This window comes from Empidonax traillii, unplaced genomic scaffold (assembly GCF_003031625.1).
Source record: "Empidonax traillii isolate 1590-97213 ecotype Southwest subspecies unplaced genomic scaffold, ASM303162v1 scaffold1211:size273671, whole genome shotgun sequence".
Taxonomy (NCBI): domain Eukaryota; kingdom Metazoa; phylum Chordata; class Aves; order Passeriformes; family Tyrannidae; genus Empidonax; species Empidonax traillii.
The window spans coordinates 2685-23212 of NW_020956404.1; the positions used below are offsets into that span (position 1 = coordinate 2685).

The window sequence follows — 20528 nt, forward strand, 5'->3', positions numbered from 1 at the left end:
AGGGATCCCGGGTAAGGAACACTGGGCACACCGGGAGAGGGACCCTCTGGAGAGACCGGGATAGGGATCCTGGGTGAGGAACACTGGAGTCACCTGGACAGGGACCCTCTGGAGAGACCGGGATAGGGATCCCGGGTAAGGAACACTGGGCACACCGGGAGAGGGACCCTCTGGAGAGACCGGGATAGGGATCCTGGGTGAGGAACACTGGAGTCATCTGGACAGGGACCCTCTGGAGAGACCGGGATAGGGATCCTGGGTGAGGAACACTGGAGACACCGGGACAGGGACCCGCTGGAGAGACCGGGATAAGGATCCCGGATAAGGAGCACTGGGCACACCGGGACAGGAACCCAGGTAAGGATCATTGAGGGGGCTGGACGAGAATGCCGGGACAAGGATCCCCTGGTGGGCTGCTGTGGCAAGGACCCTGGGTGAGGGACACCGGGATAAGGACATCGTGTCTGGGCATCCCTGGGTGAGCCGCCAGCCCTCAGCGCTGCTTTTCCTTTTCCCTTTCCTTTTCCTTTCCTTTCCTTTCCTGGGCAATTAGCGGCTGTCAGGGTTAAAGTCAGAACTGTCTTGGCTAATAAGTCTGATGAGGAGTAGCTGAGGGAGCTGGGAAAGTTTAGCCTGGAGAAGAGGAGCCTCAGGGGGAACTTTATGGATCTCTACAACTCCCTGAAAGGAGGGTGTAGCCTGGTGGGGATCGGGCTCTTCTCCCAGGTAACTAGGGACAGGATGAGAGGAAATGGCCTCACGTTGCACCAGGGGAGCTTTGGATCAGATATTAGGGAAAATTTGTTCACTAAGAGGGTGCTCAGGCATTGGAACAGGCTGTCCATAGAGGTGATGGAGTCACCATCTCTGGATGTGTTCAAAAACCATGTAGATGTGGTGGGCTTGGCAGTGCTGGGTTAGTAGTTTGACTTGATGATCGTAAAGGTCTTTTCCAACCTTAACAATTCTGTGATTCAATAAAATATGTGTATAAGGAAGTTACTCAGGTAAGTATCAGCTGACCTCACCTGGGTTTGGTGAAGGTGGGGATTTTTATTAATAAGAGCAACAGCCTAAACCAAAAGAACTAACAGATCTGGGAAAGGTCAGAAGAAGAAGTTAAAGTTTTGATTTGGTTTTTTTGTTTGCTTGGGGTTTTTGTTGGTTGGTGTATTCCCTTTGGAAAAAAAAGTGAAAAGAAACTTCTGAATAAAAAAGCAGTTGGAGAAACTACCTCCCTCTGCCAGTGTGAAACCACTGCCCCTTGTCCTGCGACTCCATTTCCTCTCCGTGTTTCTTGTAGGCTCCCTTCAGGTACTGGAAGGCCACAATCAGGCCACTCTGAAACCTCCTCTTCTCCAGGCTGAGCAATCCCAATTTTTCCCAGCCTTTTTTTTTTTTTTTAATTTTATTTTCCTTAAAATGTTTCTTTCTTTCACTGCACCAGGCCTGAGGACAAGAGCACTTTGCTGAGCAGCCCAAGCATCTGTTCTGTACCTGGCTGTGTGGGAGGCCTCCCTTAAAACCAGATGGTTGTTCCATGCTGGCAGCACTTCCTGCCTGGGTTCTGCAGCTTTGTTGTGCTTTTACTGGGACTATACAAATAATGGGATTCTCAGCTTTTAGAGGGGATGGAGGGGGAAAGCGAAGCAGAGCGACATCAGCTCTACCGTGCCGACCAACCCTGTTGATAATCAAGTTGCCTGTGCAGACATCTAAGACTTGCTTTTATTGGGTGAGTGAAAAGACGTTTTCTGTGTGACTCTGCTTCTCACCAGACATCAAAAAAGGGTGTTGAGGCTTGTGAATTGGTGAGTTGGCAAGGCCAGGTTTTGGAGATGACTGTGCTTCGAGACCTGAATGCAGTTTAAGGTGCAGGATGGACAGTGGAGGACATAAGAAAGGCAGGAAAAGAGTGTGTCTGTAGCCATGTGGGATTAGGAAGTTCAGTTTCAAACATACCTTTGACCTCCTCAGCCTTCAGCCTGACCCGCTACCCACTTCCCCCTCAGCTCTCCCTCTTCTTATGCTCTTCTACTGTAACCTTTCCTTTAACCCAAGGGTTACGTGAGTTCTTGCTGGTGCATTTTCTTCTCTTATTTCCTCCTGCATTTATTTTAGGTTAGTTAAATACATGTGAAGGTAACTTGTGGACATGACTGACTAGGGAGTACTTATTGGTTTCCAAAGTAAATGGAAGGCAGAGGGACTGGGAAATAGTATAGAGAAGATGGTTTCTTTGGTAGGTAAAGCTTTAGACTGTGAACAAAGGATGTCTGATGCCAAAATGTTGCCCTCAAATTAAAATGAAGTAGTTAGGATTAATCGTTTCTATCATGTATTTTTGCCTCAGCTGATATTTTGATGCAAGTTTTAACAAAATATTTCATTGGGAACAAAGCAGGAGATGGAGAAAAATAAGAAGAAATGGAAGAAGAAATCAGGCCAATCTGTAGCTCTGAGAAAATCGTGCTGAAATTGCAGGACAAATCCTGAGTAATTCCATTCGGCTGCTTTGAAGGTCCCAGCACAGAACGTGTTTTCTGTCCTGTTTCTTTGTCTTACAGGATATTTGAGTCTTTTCAAAAATCAAAGTATTTTGCAAGAAGTGTCAGGAAGCAAATATAGTGCAGCTGTTCATTTTAACAAGTTCATACTTTCATGTGAACTCTTCCGTTTCATACATTTTTATTCTGTTTCTTATGTCAGGTGTTAAAGTCCTGAAGGACTATTACATCATGTAGTCAGATCTCCTTTGCAACATAAACCATCTGTATTGTTGTTTATACCCTTTACAGACGTAAATTTATCTCCCCTTTTCACATTTATCTGCAGGCACTTCTTGTAGATCGTCAGTATCACCAGGTTTTCATGAATAGTTTTTATCACACTTTTTGTATTGTTGAAAAATGTTTTGAGGTGGCCTTAATGTTCAGTTTCAGACTAAATTTGCAGCAGATAGAGGAATGAAAGTGTTTTAAAACCTAAACCCGATTAAACTCTGTTGTTTTGCTCTTTGAGGCTTGTTTTAGGTGACTGCACTGTGGCCTTATAAGAGCACTTGCTATTTGTCTTTAATTCTCTCGTTTTCCAGCTAAATGAAAGCTTAATGAATGATCCAAACTAAAGGGTTTCAGAAATCCTTGGTTTCACAAAGCAGCTGAATCTTATCTGTAAAAAAACAAGTGCATTAAAACACTCATAGTTCTGCTGTATTAAACTGATTGAAAACCAAAATGAGCTTTCAAGTACAATGATTGTTCTTCTGTATTGTTAATAATCTTCCTTGCAATTTCTTTTTTCTTCAGTGGAATTTTACTCTCTTTTTTTTTTTTTTTATATTTTTAGTTGATAAGCAAGTTCTGACTTGCAACTTCTGACTCTGCACCTAGCCATAACTATGGAGGTATTTCCTTTTCCCCCTGCCTGTTATTTCAAGTCTTGTTAAAAATAAGATGCAAAAGTGCTGTACAATTGCTGAGCAGTGAAATTGGTGAAAAGACAAACAAGCATTTAACTAAAATTGACAAACTGCTTGCTAGAAGGAGTTATATGCTGGCAGTACCTGGGATAGGAAGCTTCATATGTTGCTCACTCTTCCATAATTTGAGAATCTTTTCATAATAATAATAATTTGTGTATCTTTGTTGCCATGGGAATGACTGAGAAAGCTGGAATTAAGTGTTATTGCTTCTTTGTGCAGTCAGAAGGGACAAGGAGATAGTTGTGAAAGCAAAAATGTTTGTTTAGAAACAGGGCAATCCTGACTTTTTTATCAGCAATCCTGAGATTTTATATGGCTTACAAAGGAGTTTTTTGCTGTAAAGGGAGTTAATTTTAGTTTATTCAGTGTCTGTCAGAATATCTAAGGAAGTTCATGACTCAGTTTTGGAAGGGAGAAAAACAGATTTCAGTTTAGTTTCAAATTTAGTTCTAGCGGTTTAATGCCTTTGGTAACTATTACCATGTATGTGTATTCAATGTTCCTGCTTCAGGAATGTTTGTAGCAGCCAGATATTGAGAAGGGGAAGGGGTTTTTAGCTGTTGGGTTTGGTTTGTTCACCCCTCTTCCCTGGGAAAATTTAATGCTGAGTGTTTTGGACTCTCTTTTTTCAACTTGCTGGATGCTAAAAGAGCAAATACAGACACACACAACTTCGTCGTTCCCTGTAGGTTTATGTGTGCATTGCGTGGAAATATGAGCCTCATCTTGCATTATCAGGAAAGATAAATTTCATTATGAAAATGTTATCATGAAAGATAAAAAGCTCTGAACTGAAGTCACAAAAAGAGACTTCCAAAAAGAACGTGTGTGTATTTTTAACCTCTGACACCTCAGAAAGAAAAGTTGTGGTGTAGTTGAATTTGGCTGGGATTTTTTCCTTCCTAATTTTTTGGCGCTAGACAGCTCCGAGTGAAGGCTGCGATTTTTTTTTGATTAATGGTCTGATTTGGGGTACTGAGGCTTTTAAAATGACGAGAAAAACACCAGTACCTTTAACAATGTGCTTTGCAGTACTCTAGGCTGGGTGCTCATCCTCTGCCTCGCGCTCCAGATTGATTTTTTTTTTTGTTTTGTTTTGTTTCCTTGGATGCCGCTTTGTTAAGGAGACAATTAAGCTGATCGTAACCGAGGAATCGTAGTGGGGGAATATAAAAAAGTAATAAAAGTTCTAAAAAAAGAGCTGTGATGTGAATCGTGACTGAGCCGCTCCGGGGGGGCGGTCACTGGCGACATCCAGCGGCCAAGTGTGGAATAACACCCGCGGGATAACCCCCTCTGTTCTTCCCGACTCCCGTGTCCCAAAACTTCTTGGGATTTTCCACCTTGGCACGTAGACGTGGCCGCGTGGAAGGGCACGCGCAATCCCTTAGGATGTTATTCCGCCAATCCCGGGCTGATGGAGAGGGGAGGCCGCCTTAAGCTGGAAGTTGCGTTCTCTCTGTGCCCTCTTACTGCGGTCTTCATTCTGCTTTTGCTGTGGGGGTAATCAAGTGTTGTCTCGCTCTTGTCTGCCCGGCAGCGTGGTATCTTCCAGAAAGAAGAAATGAGCCAGCTTATCTCGGAGCTGCTTGTTTCTCAGCCTGCCTTCCTATTTTTGTGTTCCTTGCTGGGCAAGGACAGTGCTGGGTGCCAGGCTGACGGGGTTATAAAAGCAGATGAACACAGTTTAAAGGTTTTGCCCCCACTGTTCTAATTGGAAAGTATTTTGTAAGATAAACTTTATGATTTCTGCTCCATATTTTATTTATGGCCAGTTTATACTCTTAGGCTCTCATGCCAGTATTGTTCTTGAGCAGCTCCCCTCCCTCCTCAGCCTTTCTTCCTTTGATGTGTTTGTAGATAGTAATCGTATCCCCTCTCGGTCTCTGTCTTTGCCAAGCTACACAAGGCAAAGCATCCAGCTACTTCTTGTAAAATAAACAGTCCGTTACCTGGATCATCTAACCCTTCCTTCTCTGCCCTTGATTGTGGCTTAGTTATCAAGAGATTGGCCTCGGCAAAGAGCACTGCTGGGAGCCCGCTGTGTGAAATATGGGTTTACTAAAGCAGCGAAAACAAATATGATTTGAGAGCAGGGCTATTAAAATGCATAAAGCTCTCAAGTTTGCTTTTTATCTTTGCCTTATTTTGGGGCAGCAAGCTGCTGAAGATGTTGGAAAGGTGTTTGTGGATCTCAGAAAAATAAATTCCCCCACGCAGGTCTTAGGGGTTCATGGGTGCTAACAAAACCATACAGTTTTTGGTATGATTTGAGGATTTTTCAGCAGGGATTGTGTTGCTGCATACAGAAGATCTCTTGATCAGAAAGTCTGGAGTGTCAATACCTGCACACTTTCTCCTTTGTCCTTCCCTTTCTCGATTTTGTTTCTTAGGACTGAGTCCTAAAGCACTTCAAGAGTGGAAAAAGGAGTTGAACATGAACTTCCAGCGTGGTGTAGAAAACCACTGTGCACTTGGGTGTTACAAAAAGGGGGAAAAAGAAAAAAGGGAAAGCTGATTTTTTTTTTTTTAATCTGTTATGGCATTGATGAAGCTGCTGCTGGAGTGCTGTGTACAGTTCAAGTGTAAGCACTGTCTAAAGGCTCTTGAAAACAAAGAGCTGAAGAGAACATCTTGCATGAGTTCAGTGTGCACATTACTGATTCCTTAGCATCTTTTATGGAGACTCAAAAGTAAATTCTCTCGAACAGGATGGAGTCAACACAGCTCTGCAACCCTTTATTTCAGCCTCTTCCATCCTCCTGTTGTCACTTACATGACATCTTTTCCTTTTGCCTGCTGCAAAGCATTAAAAATTGAGCTTAGGGCATGATAAAGATTCAGCAGAGCCTCCAGCTGTCAGACTGTGCACAAAGAGCATGTTTTGGAAACCGATAGTCTGTGAACTGTCATGGGCACACAGGGATCTCCAGTTTCTGCTCTTGCTTGGAAACTGGAGAGGGTCTGACAAATTACCTTGGTGTGGGGATGCTCTGGATCGGATAAATACAAAAAATGGATATTGCCAGGATATCACTGGCAAAGACACCGTAGTCATCTGCATGTTCTGGGGGAGCAAATGAGGAAAATGAGGAGAAGTCGTTTCCCCTGCTTAGGCTTGGCAGATGTTTGAGCCTGTGCAATACATCTGGAAGTGCAGAGAGTTGCTTGGGCATTGATATTAGAGTAGTGTTCAGAATTGCCAAGCACACAAATGCTGTGTGTGTTCTGTACTTAACTGCACATGGAGGGGAATATCTTCCTACCTGTTCCCCAGCAACTGGTTTAAGGTTGGGTTTTTAAGGAAAGAGTCTTGAAAACATAATGGTCTTGTGTTTTGAAGAATGAGCTCTGGTAATGAAGTGTGCTTAGCCTAAATTACTGTTGTGAAAGAATTTCTAAGATATTCTGGTAAATAAAACATTTTATGCCATTGTAGGTATTTTGGCACCTGTGTGAGGTAATAGGAGCTATTTTTTCAATTGTAGTAAAGTGGTTTTACATCCTTTTATTATGGTTGCTGCTAAATTTAGGCTGAAATTTCCCAGGCTTCCTGTGATGTAGAAACAAATTATTTGGAAGAATTTCAGCAAAATTTGTTAATATATGGGAAGAATCTTCTTACTCATTTCCAGATTTCTTTTATATGAGGATGTTGTTGGTGGCAAATGGCAACGTCTAAATAAAGGAAATAAATGGTGTTGTTTCGGAGTCACTAAATTATTCATGCAGCTGCATAAGTAATCCTTTTCTTTCCCCTTTCTCTGTAGGGTGGATCACTGGGATTGCCCGTTCACTGATGGTTTTGTTCTGCTTAAAATGGCCCCAAAAGTCACCGCTCTTGGAGTCCTTTCCTGTAATCCCAAATTTGACAGGGCAGCAGAGCACTTTCTGGCTGTGGAATTTGCAGGTGCATTGCAGTGTGGCTCTGACTTCTGCATTTATCTTGCAGTGTAGATGTTCCGAACCAGGCTTTTCCTTTTGAAAGTCTGCTGCTGACTGCACTTACTGGTGTTTGTGTACACAAGCCGTGCTGACTGCACTTACTAATGTTTGTGTACACAAGGGTTGTGGGTTGGGCAAACGCTGTCCTTGTTTTGCTGATTGAGAAAGTAAAGAGTGAACGTTGCACCTTGCTGGGATTTACTCAGTGAGCTGTTCTGCCACAGTCAGGACTGGGGGTTGTCCTTGTAGGCCAGGCTCTTGTTCAAATGCAGTCTGATAAATGGCTTTATTTCTGTCTTCCTCAGCTGTGAGATGACCATCTTGGTGCCCAGCTCTGGTGCCAAGGCAGAGAGTGAGCTGTTGGACCTTTTAACAAAAGAAAGCGCTGCTGTAACACGAGGAGGTGTGTGAGGAATAGTTCAGAGAAAGGCATGAACCTTCTCTGAGCTGCTCGTGGCCGTCTCGTGGAAATGTGAATGGAGAAAAACTTAATACTCCACATGGCAGAACATTGTACCCTACGTGTCTGATTTCCAGCAGCTGTTGTCTGTGTGTTATTTGAGAGGCTGATTAGTTCTGTATCTTCTTTCCTAAGTTTGTGGTTACAAAAAGTCCTGTCAGTATGGTGTGTACAGTGGGAGGTGCTCACGGGAGAAAGGAAATGACTTTTCTGTGGTCGCTGCGGTCTGGTGAGATAAGCACAAGTGCAGAGGGCTGAGACTTGGATTCCCTTCAAGTTCTGCAGCGTGTTGGCTGGAGAGCTGTGGTTCCACTGCAGGCAGACACCGGCACACAGAGGTGCTGTGTCCCGAGGCTGGGAGTTGTCTGGCATCTTCTGGAGTGTTTGTGTAGCCCTGGCACAGCGAAATCTTCTGGAGCAGCTGGGGGCACACACCGTCAACCCTCTGTTCCTTGTGGTGGGGGTGTTAACAGATGTATCCTGGATCCCATCGTGGGAGGAGGTGGTTGTTGGAGACAAGGACAGTGTCCCAGCTGGTCGTGGTTGCCCTGGTGGATGCTCTTCCTTTAGAGGGTGATCCCTACACGTTATTAGTGTGCTGGGCTGGAGCACAGGTCAGCTGAGCACTGCTTGTGCCTGGGAGGACAGGGGAGAAGGAGGAGCAGGAGGCACAAACCTCATATTTGCCCCCCATCTCAGTGCAAAATCCAGGGCCCAGCACTTATGGTAGTTTTTCTGTCCTGTAGAATCAATCCGAGGATGCAGCATTTGTTGTTTACCTGTTGAGAGGCTGTGAGTGAGCAATTTAGGCATAGGTCAGCTTTCACAGAATGTTTATAAATACAGTATACCTTAAAAAAAAAAAAGAATTTAAATATCCCAATTACAGGCTCTCTTTCTGTAATTTACCCTTTGCCTGGGACTCTTTTGGGTCTGCCTGTATAAAATAGGATTGCTTCTGCTGCAGCTTCTGTCAGCTTGATCTGAGAATAGCCAGGAGAGTAAAATAGAGCATCTCTTATCCTCTTATCACTCCTTTATTGGATGACCACCTCATCCACACCTGGACGCAGTAGCATTCTCTGCCTAGTGAGGTCACTGCGAGGAAACCTCTCCCTTCCAAGGAAGTTCCCAGTTGGGTCCAGCTGCTCGTGGCAAGGTGGGATTTCAGTGGCAGAGCTTCCTTTGTGACTCCTCTGTTAGTGGGTCTGTCACCAGCAAGGAACTGGATGAAAAGAGGAGACTGAAGAAGGAAGATTCTCCAGTATATTTGAAATATTGTTTGACACAGCTTCTAAGAGTAAACAGAAATTATGTTTCCCATGCTCTGTGTCAGGGTCTCCTAAGTTGTTCTAGAGAAGGTAGTTTAGCTATCTGAGCATCAAATTTTAGTAATTTTGCCTTAATTTTGAAGCCAACATTTGTAATGCCACTGTTTTAATAGTTTTGTGCAGTGCTTTCAAGCTTACTTGAACTTTTTATGTGCACATTGGATTGTTCCACACTTAAATTCTTCTTCTGATGATTTGTCTTCTGGGTCCTTTGCAGATTTTTGCCACCTCTTTGGTTGAAGAATTTATATTGATTAGCTCTCAGTTACTGAAGTTACAGTTAATTTATTGCAATTTGGACCTGAAGGCATGCCTAAATTTTCTAAATCTCTCCTCTCTTCACCATAATTTCCAGGATGGTGAGTCAGGATAGATCTTTCTAGTTGAAATACAGGATCTTATACACACAAAACAGTATTGAATGTATGCTTTTTATGATTTATGCATTTAAAACTATGCTTGGTCAAATCCAAAAGTTGCTTTCGAGTTCTCTCTATGGATGCCCAGTATAATATTCAAAAAGAGGTTTTATTTCTGTGTTGACATGAACACCTGTTTCTGCCCCCAAAAGATGAATTCACAAAAGTTGTAGTTTCCTTTTTTAAATTTGTTTTTTTTAGATTATTGAACACCAAAGCACTGGGCACCTGGGCCTTTTTACCTTTGTTCTCTTCTACCTCTGGCTCTTATTTTTTCTGTCCAACCAATACTGTTGTTTAAGGCCATTTCCTTCTCTCTCCCACCTACAGTTCCTCTCTCCTGTTGCTGAACAGGATTGTACCCCCAGGGTCAGTACTGGTGGGAGGGTAGGAATTGATTTCATGGAAGGCAAGTAGCTTGGTAGACCTAATTTTTTTGATCTTCCCGTAGACTTTGTTGCTGCAGTGTTTTATCTCTTCCCTCCTTTCTTCACTCCTAATACAATTTTCTCGGTGCTGCAAATGAAGGACTATGTGAAGTTTCTTTCTTGCTGTGCTTTACATTTGGAAACGAGATGCAGCTGATTTGAGAGGATGAAATGATTCTCTTGGCAGTTCCATCTTTTTGTCTCTGCACTTCAGCGTGGCCTCTCGTGCATCTCATTCCCTTCCTGCCTGATGACTAAAGGCTCTTCCCTCCGCCTGAAAAGCGGCTTTGTGGGAACGCTGGAAAAACACCTGATCTCTCTGCTTCGGTGACACAGCACAGCCAGCTCTGGGAGTGTGTGTCCTGGAGAGATGAAGCGTTCCCAGGGGGTGCTCTGTGCCTTCCCCCCCGGTGCTTCAGATCGTTTGCTGATCCGTCTTCTGCTGGGAAGCGGTGCCAGTGAGGAGAGGTCTCCGCAGGCTCCTGCATTGGTGGAGAGCAGAGCACTGACATGTTCTCCTCGGCCAGCCCTTCCTTGGCAGCCCCGCTCCCAAATGCGAACCACATGTCATGTTTGCTGCTTCCCGCTGCCCAGAGCTCCAGGCCTGCCCTTGAGGCTCTGCTCTCCAGCCTTTAATAATTGTGAAAATAAAGGGAGGGTCTGTGTGTATTGTTTGTGGTAGGGAAGAACAGTGCAAGATTTCATCTGCTGCCGTTCGGATCCCTTGCTATTTTTGGTCTTTGACCTCTTCAGAGGAGGTTGCCAAAACTACAGGTTGTTTTCGTTTTTATGACGTGTTTCTGCCCTCCTACTCATAAGTTACTCTTAGGTTGCTGATTAAATCTTTGAGAAAGTGCTATTTCTCCGCATTTTTCCGTTGTGTTTTTCAAAGGTGAATTTATATTTCTGTATGTTTTTGAGCTAACATTCCCTTTTGGAAAGGAGAGCTGTGCAGTTTGGCAGCATCTTCTGTACACTCCACTAAAAGGAGAAGGAAAATAACTTCTGAGTTCCTGGTTTATCTTTTGAAAAACTTTCTGGATTAGAGGAAGACTCAGGCTTGTTGGCTTGAAGTGAGACTGCACAAACAGCCCAGCAGTATGTGCTGGGACAATGTTTAGTGTTAAGTTTGTGCAGATAGGTGCTTGCTTTTCATTCCTCCGTCATTGGAAAGGGCTGCTTTCAGCAAAACAGTTTGCTTCTAGTTTGGCTGCGTGGTTGTTTCCACACTCCACCAGTGAGAAACACATAACAAAGGCATCTGAAAATCCTGTCCTGCCTCTTTGGCATCACTTCCACTTCGTGCCTTCTGTTCTAAACATTGAGATTATTTCTTTTTCAGAGGAGCCTCGTAGGATGCCCTGGAGGTCAAAATATTTTAGGCTGTTTCAGAGAACTGTATTTATTCTGAGTTCCCAAGATGTGATGAATTTTGAGTGTCCTTCAAGAAGCCTTTCTGGTAGTTGTGATATCCGGGAGAGTGTGCAGGGGTTGCAAATAACTGTGAAGTTAATTCATAGAACAGATCACGTGAGGGTAGTGCCAGAGGACTAGATACAGTAACACAGAGATTTCAGGGTTAATTTGTAAGATGTGGCTTTATCTTGCTCAGGGGGTGCAGGTGTGGATGCAGCTGAAAGATGCAGCTGTTCCAGATGAGGAAAGGTGATGACCAAGGGTGGGTGATGATCTCTGTTTGGAACACAAGTGACTGGCCATAGCCAGGCACCTTCAGCCAGGTACTCGTGTGCCACCCAAGTCATTGTGGCTTCCTGGCACCTTCACAGCTGGATTTTGTCAGTGTTGAGATTGTAGATCCTCACTGGGGGCCACTGTGAGCTGGAGAAAGCGAGGAACCTAAATGTAATTAACTGAGCAAAGGAGGTACCACGGGGAAATAAGAGCTTTTGGCCAGTGCCTTCTGTGGTTTCTTCTGAGACTGGAGCAGTTCAGGAGCAAGTTGTTCATGCCCTATAGAGTCTTTGTGTCAGAGTTTGTCACTTTAGCAAGAGCAGTTTCCCTCACAACTGGCTGTTGTGCTCTATCCACAGTATGTCAGGCTTCAAAGGCACCGACTTTGCCAAAGGATTCTTTGTGGCAGGAACAAAACAGATAACTCTGTTGTTGAACTTAAGGAGTGCTAAACTAAAAGTGCTTCAGTGCAGAGGGCCATGTGCTTTGTAGGTGGCTGCAGTCCAACGCTTGGTTATCTTCTATTGTGTTTGGAAGGACCATTGTTTCCTATTTGTCTCATAAATTTAACACAGATCCTATTCCTGCCATTTAAACGTTCCCATCAAAATACAACAGTGACTTCCCCTTCTGAAAAGGAAGGGCTGGCAGCTACACCCTGAAGTTTGAGCATGAATTGTTTATATAACCTTCAATCACAATTTCATAATAGTCTGAAGACTTTCCTACTAGGGCAGACATTTTACCGAGTTTTTAGCAAAAACCTGGCTGTCATCAAATGCAATTTTGAGGCTTCTGAGTTGTTGCAGTGGAAATAGAATTGAAAACTGAACCCTCCAGCCTCCTGATGATAGAAATTGCACTTCTGTCTGCAAACATGAACAGCTTTTTCTGGTATTTCAGAATAGCTGCGCTTATGTCATTTGGGGTGAAAGCTTAAGAGCTGTCTTGGGCTAATTTTATATCTCAAAAAATATTATTAAATCTGAATGAACTTCTGGGTACTTGCAGAGTTCTCTCGCCCTCCCCAGCAGTAAAAGCTCTGACATGAGTGTTGGAGAAACTGCTCATTGAATGATATTCTCTGTCAAAGTCAGTAATATTTAAACAACTGCAGCTCGCTTTCCAAATGGATGACATTTGTCAGGAACATGTCTGTTTGAGTTTACTTGGCCTTTTGAGTAGAAAAAGCCTGAATATTTAGAGCTTAAAATTCAGGTCAGCTTGGAAAACTACATTTTTTCCTACAAAAAGTTTACAGAGAGAACCTGTTTTTTTTTAGTCACCATAGCTCTACAGGAAAGCTGTTTTACAAAAACTCCTGTCTCCACCATCAAGCACGTGTGTTTGAAACTGTATTTAAATAGAAGCTTCCATTGTAATTCTTCAGTAAATTGGATTAAGTAGACGTTTTCCTTCTTAAAAATGTTTTATTTCTAAAATTGGTGTTATTAATTTGCATGGGAGTTTAACGGTTTTGTGTTCAAGCAGTGTAGCAAACAGTGTTTGGGAACAATTGGCTTTGTGATCTTGTTTCATTTGAGGGCATACCCAGAAAAGTGAGAAAGGAGCGAGCTCTGTGGGTAGGTTGTACACAGGGTAATGCCAGAAAACATGTTCAGCTTCTTGTCTTCAGAGGGGAAAGGAGTTTCCACAGGATGTCTGCTTTTCGTGGCAAAAATGGCCTGTAGATGTGCTCTGAAAGGTTGCTTTGATGTAGAAGATTAACCTGGGGACCTCATTGTCAGGATATTACTGAGGCAAATCGCTTAGTGAGATTATTTGTGACTTGGGAATTAAGTTTTTATGTGTGCCTACTTAAGCTGTTTCTTAAGAATTTGCTCGTTTGTCACATGGTGTCAGGAATATTTGTGTGCACCAAACCAGGAGGAGGGAAGGCAAAGCCTGAGACTACAAACAAGGCCAAGGAATAAAAAAAAAAAAACCAAAATCAGAACAGAAGGCAGTTTTGTCATAGCAACTTTTCCTTTGTTTTTAGTCTCTCATGGGCCATTAAAATAATTACTACTAAAACAAGTAATGCATGGAAACTTGCACATTCCACCCCTAAAAGCCCAGCCTGAAGAGTTTGCAGAAAAAAATTGATGATAGGACAGCGGGGAAGGCATGAGAATATTTTCTTGCATTCTGGATCTTCCTGATTTTTAATTCATTTCTGTTTGGATTTTTTTTCAAAAGGGTCATTTCATGCCTGTGGTAACTGGGATTGGCTGCTGGCTAGTCCTTAAAGAAATATTGGTACCAGTGAGAAGTCACTGGACTGTTGACCCCTTAGAACCTGCTGTGATTCCCTCAACATTTGAGTTTTGATCTCTTTTAAACACAGGAGTCTAATTGAACCTGTGACTTTAACAGAAGTCACTCGTGGATGGCTCAACCTACCCCACCTATGTCTTCCTTTTAAAAATGGTTGTAGTTTGTGAACTCACTAAAACCATGTGTTGTTCATGGTAGCAAATATCTCTTTAAAATTTAAATGCTTCAACGCTTTTTCTGACTCTGACTTGATGGAAACCTTTACTGAAATTACAGAATCGAATTTTCCTTTGTGTTACAGAAAGGGGCACTTCTTTTTTTCCTTTTTTTTTTTTTAAGGGCATATTTTAGGAGTGAATCAGTGTGTGAGAGGATCAAGAGAATATTGTTTAATGTTGGTTTTGCTTGGTAAAGTTTGCACTTGTGTGCATGGCTGAAATAGTTTGGGTTTCTAGGAGGGTTCAGTAGTGCTGGAGAAGAATTGCCTCTGAAGAAAAGATTTTTATCAGCTGCACTAAAAGCCAGTGTTTTGTGGTTTTATAGGAGGCTCAGAAAACACTGAGGTTCTTGGGAGAATTGATGAAAGAGGCGAAGATAATTGCAGCGAATTCCACTGATGTCACGTAGCCTGTTTAGGTGGTCCATGATATGCTGACAGGTGTTCCTGTGTGTCACTGGGCACCTAAATACTTGCAAAATTATCTCATCTGGCCATTTCAGGCTGCAGTTCTGGGTAATTTTGGTCTCGTTCTCTGCCTCCCCTGTGCACGTCCCTCAGCACAGAAGTTCACTTAAGAGCTCTCCTGCAGCTGCGCTGATGCAGCTATTTGTGGGCTCTGCTTCCTAGAACAAAACTTATCCCTCTTCAGGTAGTGGTGATGACTTCATTTTGTTCCCAATTGTGGAGAACATCATGTTACTTTATAAAAATAATAAGGCAAATTTAGCTAAGTGACTCTCCCAGGATTCGCAGATAGGCTGTTTAATCTGTTAAGGGGATTATCTGGTGTAGTGCTTACAGACAGGAGAGACTGAACTCCTTAACTCAGGGAGCCCTTTCCTGTTCTCTGTTCCTGTGAATGAAGTTGGGGGGGGGGGAAGGACACGGGGACAGCTGAATTTTGGCTTCGCTTCTGCACGAGACCCTTTCTCATACATAACTTTTAAAGCCAAGACTAATTAACAATGTTATAATTAAAACTCTCCTTGGGTTTTCTTTATTCCAGGTTTCTGGCAAGGCTGGGAACAGCCCTTGAGATGGCTGCGGTGGAGAAGGTTGAGGAGCAGCTCGCGAGTCTGCGCATAGCCAAGCGCTCCGCTCCAAGCGAGGAACCCACTTACCTGCTGGACATCGACCTTTCCAGACCTGCCCCGTCTGAAAACAGTCGCTTTGTGGCAGTTTCCTGTTCCAATAAGTCCATCAGGGTGTACAACAGGGAAACATTACAATTCCTGAGGGAGTACAGCAGCCATCCCGGGATACTCAGCGGGGTCAGATTTGCACACGCGTGTGACAGCGCGGTGCTCTCAGCCTGCAGTGACGGGACAGTGAAATGCTGGGATGTTCGTTCGGCCACTCAGAAACCTGTGCAGGTATTCAGTGGATATCCTTCCAATGTTTTCATCAGTTTTGATATCAGCTGCAGTGACCTCATCGTTTGTGCTGGGACAGAAAAAGTTGATCAGGACACGTTTCTGGTGTTTTGGGATGCAAGAGGCGTTACAGACTGTGCCAGCTCAGCTAAGGAACCCTTGGGAGTCTATTCTGAAAGTCACAATGATGACATCACTAAAATCTGTTTTCATCCTGTTGAACCCAATTTGGTAGTCTCTGGGTCAACCGATGGGTTGGTCAACGTGTTCGACATCAACAAGGATAACGAAGATGATGCTCTGATGTCAACTTGCAATTCAGATTCATCGGTGAGTTTTATTGGATGGTCTGGGAAAGATTATAAACAGGTCTACTGCCTGACACACGACGAGGGATTCTGCTGGTGGGACACGGCTCAGCTGGACACCGAGGAGCCAATAACCCTGCTGCGTGTCCTGGATGTCAGGGACTCGCTCTGCGCCGAGAACCAGAGCCTGCATTACCTGGTGGGGGGCTGGTACCACGAAAAGGCAGAGAAACTCTTCCTTGTCGGGGGAACCTCCACAGGGAGCATCCACCTGATCAGCTGTGGCACCGATGGGCTGAGCCTGGTGGGGACCCTCTGCGGGGGCCACTCGGCCACCGTGCGCTCCTTCTGCTGGAACCTGGCGGATGAGTCTCTGCTGACGGGTGGAGAGGATGCTCAGCTGTTGCTATGGAAACCCGGAGCTGTGGAAAGGTCCCTCACAAAGAAGGCATCTCTGAAGATTGCTTCTTCCGTGCACAAGAGAGTGAGAGTTCACAACAGCTCCCTGAAAAGCAGGAAAAAGTAACATGCCGGAAGTGGGAATCTCTGCTGTGTGGAGTTCTCGTGTTGAATCTCTCAGGAGATGCTTGGCTGTGCTTTGTTTGGAGGTATTCTGTGGAAAGAACTGTGGTGCTGCTTGAATTCCCCCTGGGAATGTATTTCAGTCATCAGAAGAATGTTTCTTATTTTTTTAAAGTTGCTAACATTAATCAGAAAAGAGTAAACATCTGCACTTGGGTTCTCGAACAACAGATGTTAAATCATATTATATAAAACTGTTTCTGTGGTTATTTAATGTCTCAGGCAATATTTAAAATGTGTAATATAGGCCTGTGGCTCGCAAAGTTTGTTACCCTCCCAGTGAAATTCACTGGCACACTTGAAAAGCTTTTGTATTTCATGCTGTATTTTGCTTTCTTTACAGTAAACTTAACGAAATTGCTCAATTTAGTAAAAGATTTTGTGCCACATCTTAATGCTTGAGGGAATTACTTATTGATGAAACAGAAAATAAGTAGTTTTGCACTGTCACATCACTGGCTTAGAACGAGCTCATTAAGAAGCAGTTGGTAGACCCATATTTTTCATAGCAGATATGAAAGTATTCAACTGAAGAGGAACATGTGATTCCAAACAGCTGATTTGTATGTGTATGAGAACTGTTAAACTGGCATAATTTAGGACATATTTCCTGCATGAAAATACCTAAGAATCTTGTAAGCAGCTTCATTCTGTCATGGTAAGTGCACCTGGAAGACTGGGGAGATCTTTGGTGGGTTAAAGACATTGATAGGTGTGATTATTCCAGTGGTGTTTAAATCCCAAATCCTGACTTTTCAAATTAGCTGGTATCACATGCCAAGTGGGAGTGTTGTCCTGGAGTTCAGAAATGGTTTCTGAGGTACAGAGGATACCTCTGGTGTATGGTTACAGCTGTGCTGAAGATGCCTTAATCACCTGTGGAAGTGAAGCCTTTTCAACCACGAGTGTTGGGTTTCCACACAGTGTTTCACACACTGTTAATGTCCTTTAGCCACAGCTGTGAATCCATTGTTGTTTTGGGTTTGCCTGTTGGTGATAATTGAGATGAGTCACTTGTTTTTGTTACTGCCGGTTATTTAAAAGTGCAGCTTCAATTTAAAAATCACATTTCTCTAAACCTATTTTTTTTTGGTAAATTCAAGTTGCCCCCCAACATCCACATCTTTTCAAATGCCTTTCAGATTGCTTGGTGCTGTTTTGAGACCAGGTGGGCAGCAAGTCTCAGGACTACAATGCACTTGGATCTTGTGCCCTCTCCAGATTTACTCTGACAGGTTTGTGTGGAACACACAGTTCTGTAACTGAGTGGACCAAAAGCTTCAGACCCCTCTGCTTTACTGTAATGCCCTCAAGGGGCCTGAATTGGTTCGGTAACAAGTTGGGGGTGGAGAATTAAGGATGATTTTGAGACCTGTTTCGTTGCAGGTACAATGTACAAATTGCTTTTTAGATGGTTATCCACTCCCTCAGATCTTGACACGCTCAGGGGAGTAAAATCATTGGATCTGTTTGACACTTGATTTCTTGGAGATAGTTTTGTGTTCACACGGAGAAATGCACAGAGAGGGAGCCTGTGGTGGTCTCCACTTGCTCTCAGGTGTCTGTTGAGTGAAATGTAACGTGCTCTGCCAGCTGTCTGTGAACTCAGGCAGCAGAGATGGCAGTTCTGGTACTGAAGTTTGCAGTCTGCAGCCCTATCTGTTACCTTGTTTCTGAACTGGGTGGGTATCGATTTGTTCTGTAGCAGTGACAGTTCAAGTCGTAATTTTCCCTGCGAAGCTGATTTCTCCCTTTTATGTGCACAACGGAAATAGCAACAGGAGGGGTAAAACGTGTGTGTGTATCTTGACATTCTGCAAGAGCACAGCAGCTGTCACGAGACTCAGGCTTGTGTTGCCTCTGAAAACACTCGATTTTGTTGTTTGTCTTCTGTGTTGACTCAATTTCAGGTTAATACAAATAAAATAAACATAGATGGGAACCACATGTGAACAAGTGATCAGCATTGCTGGGTTCTGTAAGCTGCAAGCACCGTTTTATAGACCACAGAGCACAGGCAGAATCCATATGTGAGCACATAAATAATAATAATAGACTCGAAGTTAGGCAGGTTGGCTTGTCTGACTGTTTTAATCTCTTATTATTTTGATGTCTGTAAGTTGGCTTCAGCGTTGTTAAGAACCTTAAAATCATGGAATCACAGGATGGTGCAGCACCTTGCACTTGGCCGTGTCGAGCGCCACAAGAGTCCCATGTCCCCACTTCTGGAGCTTGCCCAGGTCTCTCTGAGCGGCATCCCCTCCTCCAGGAGTGTCACCACTCAGCTTGGTGTCACCTGCAAACTTGCTGAGGGTGCACTTGATGTCATTATTGAAGTTATTAACCAGTTCTGGTCCCATTACAGACTCCTGAGGGACCCCTGTGGACATTGAGCTGCTGACCAGTGCCCTCTGCATGTGACAATCCACCCAATTCCCCATCTGTTGAACAGTCCAGCCATCAAATCCGTATCTCTCCAGTTCAGAGAAGGTTGATGTGGGGGACTGTGTCAAAGGCCTTGCAGGACTCCAGGCCTGACCTTTATAAAACTTACGTAACTGAAACTATGTGCACGTAGCGTTCGGAAATCATCACTGTGTGAATTGTTTAACCCCAGGGGAAGCTTTAATTTCCGGAAGCAGGATCAGATTTTTTTCCAGTTAATGAGAAGCAAAAATCCAGATAGACTACTGAAATGCAGAAAACAGTGTCCATCTTGATTCAGAGTCGATAGTAAACCCGTTGTACGATATATCTGAGCAGCAGGAGATTATCCTGCTGTGAACACGTGAAAATAAACTTACTTGCATTTGGCACATTATTAAATTTACTCTTTGTTTCTTTTTCTTTTCTTTGTAATTTAAATCCAGTACTTGCACACTCATGGTTGCTGTTGTTCAGGTAAATGATGTATCAGGACAACATTCCGTTGTTGGTGGGTAACTTTAGGAATTAACTTGAGTGGAGGATTCTGCCCATATGTTTGGGTTGCACTGGAAATTACCTGACAGACCTAAAGGTGTGAATTCATTTCTAGGGGAAATTTGTTCAGCCAGTTAAAAGCTATTTTGTGGACAGATTGTATATGGCACATGTCCTGTGTATTCAAACTGTGCTTCTACATTAAAATATTCCTTAGCAAAGATGCTGATACAGTAAAACATCTTAAAGGCACAAAGTGGGAGCTCTATGCTGTGTTTAAAATGACAGCTTTGTCTTGGCTGCTGCCCTGGTGTGGCTCTGTAGGTCAGAGTGTCGTATGGAGCGATGCATTTTGCCATGGGAAGCGCTGACTCGGCACCTGCACACTCCTGGAGCTGCATCTTGTGTTTTACAGGCTAACAGACTGGTTGGGGTTGGAAGGGACCTCTGGAGATCATCTGGGCCAACCCCCTGCTCGAGCAGGGTTTGGATATCTCCAGGGTAGGAGACTCCACAGCCTCTCTGGGCAGTGTGTGCCAGTGATTTGCCCCTCTCACAGTAAAGTTTTTCCTCCTGTTCAGGTGGAACTTGCTCTGCATTAGTTTCTGCCTGTTGTCTCTTGTCCTGTCTCTGAAAAGAGCTGCTTGACACGTATCCTGAAAGATCTGTGTTTTGGGATGAGCCACCCTCTGTCAGGATGGAGCCCAGCTGTGGGGGCTGGGTATGGACACAGCTAATTGCAGTGTCAGTTAATCAGCAAAGCTTTTGTACTCCTGAAAGAACTGATGCTTTTGCCCACCTCAGAAAGCTCATCTGCATTTGTTGTGGTTAATTTGGAATTACTTCTCTCCACCCCTTCAAAATGATCTTGTTGTTTGGCTTCTTGGTTTGTTTTTTTTTTGCGGGGGTTGAGGGTGGGGGGAGGATAGTAGTGAGTTATGTCATGGTACCTGATTTTCTGGAGGGAGATGAGTCCTTTCCCTTCTGTCTGGGAGCTCTCCTGTCCTGTGCATGGGCTGCTGGACTCTGCACTTCTTGTCACACCAAATGGAGGGTGGGAAGCAGAGAGAGGGAAGAAAATGGGGAG

The 20528-nt window shown here is 43.8% G+C and overlaps 1 protein-coding gene across 4 annotated transcripts in view; it reads left to right on the forward strand.

Annotated features, from left to right (window-relative positions):
- The window catches only part of WDR89 (WD repeat domain 89), a 19761-nt gene extending 412 nt beyond the window's left edge, over positions 1–19349 (forward strand). Inside the window, exons 1-2 of one of the 4 annotated variants that reach the window (XM_027905818.1) lie at positions 329–434; positions 15263–19349. In XM_027905818.1, coding sequence (XP_027761619.1) covers positions 15294–16463 — 1170 coding nt within the window. In that variant the 5' untranslated portion in view covers positions 329–434; positions 15263–15293 and the 3' untranslated portion in view covers positions 16464–19349. Of the gene's footprint in view, positions 1–328; positions 435–1649; positions 1736–15258 lie in introns of those variants that run through there. The other 3 variants (XM_027905817.1, XM_027905815.1, XM_027905816.1) reach the window with 3 other exon arrangements.
- The last annotated feature ends 1179 nt before the right edge of the window (positions 19350–20528 follow it).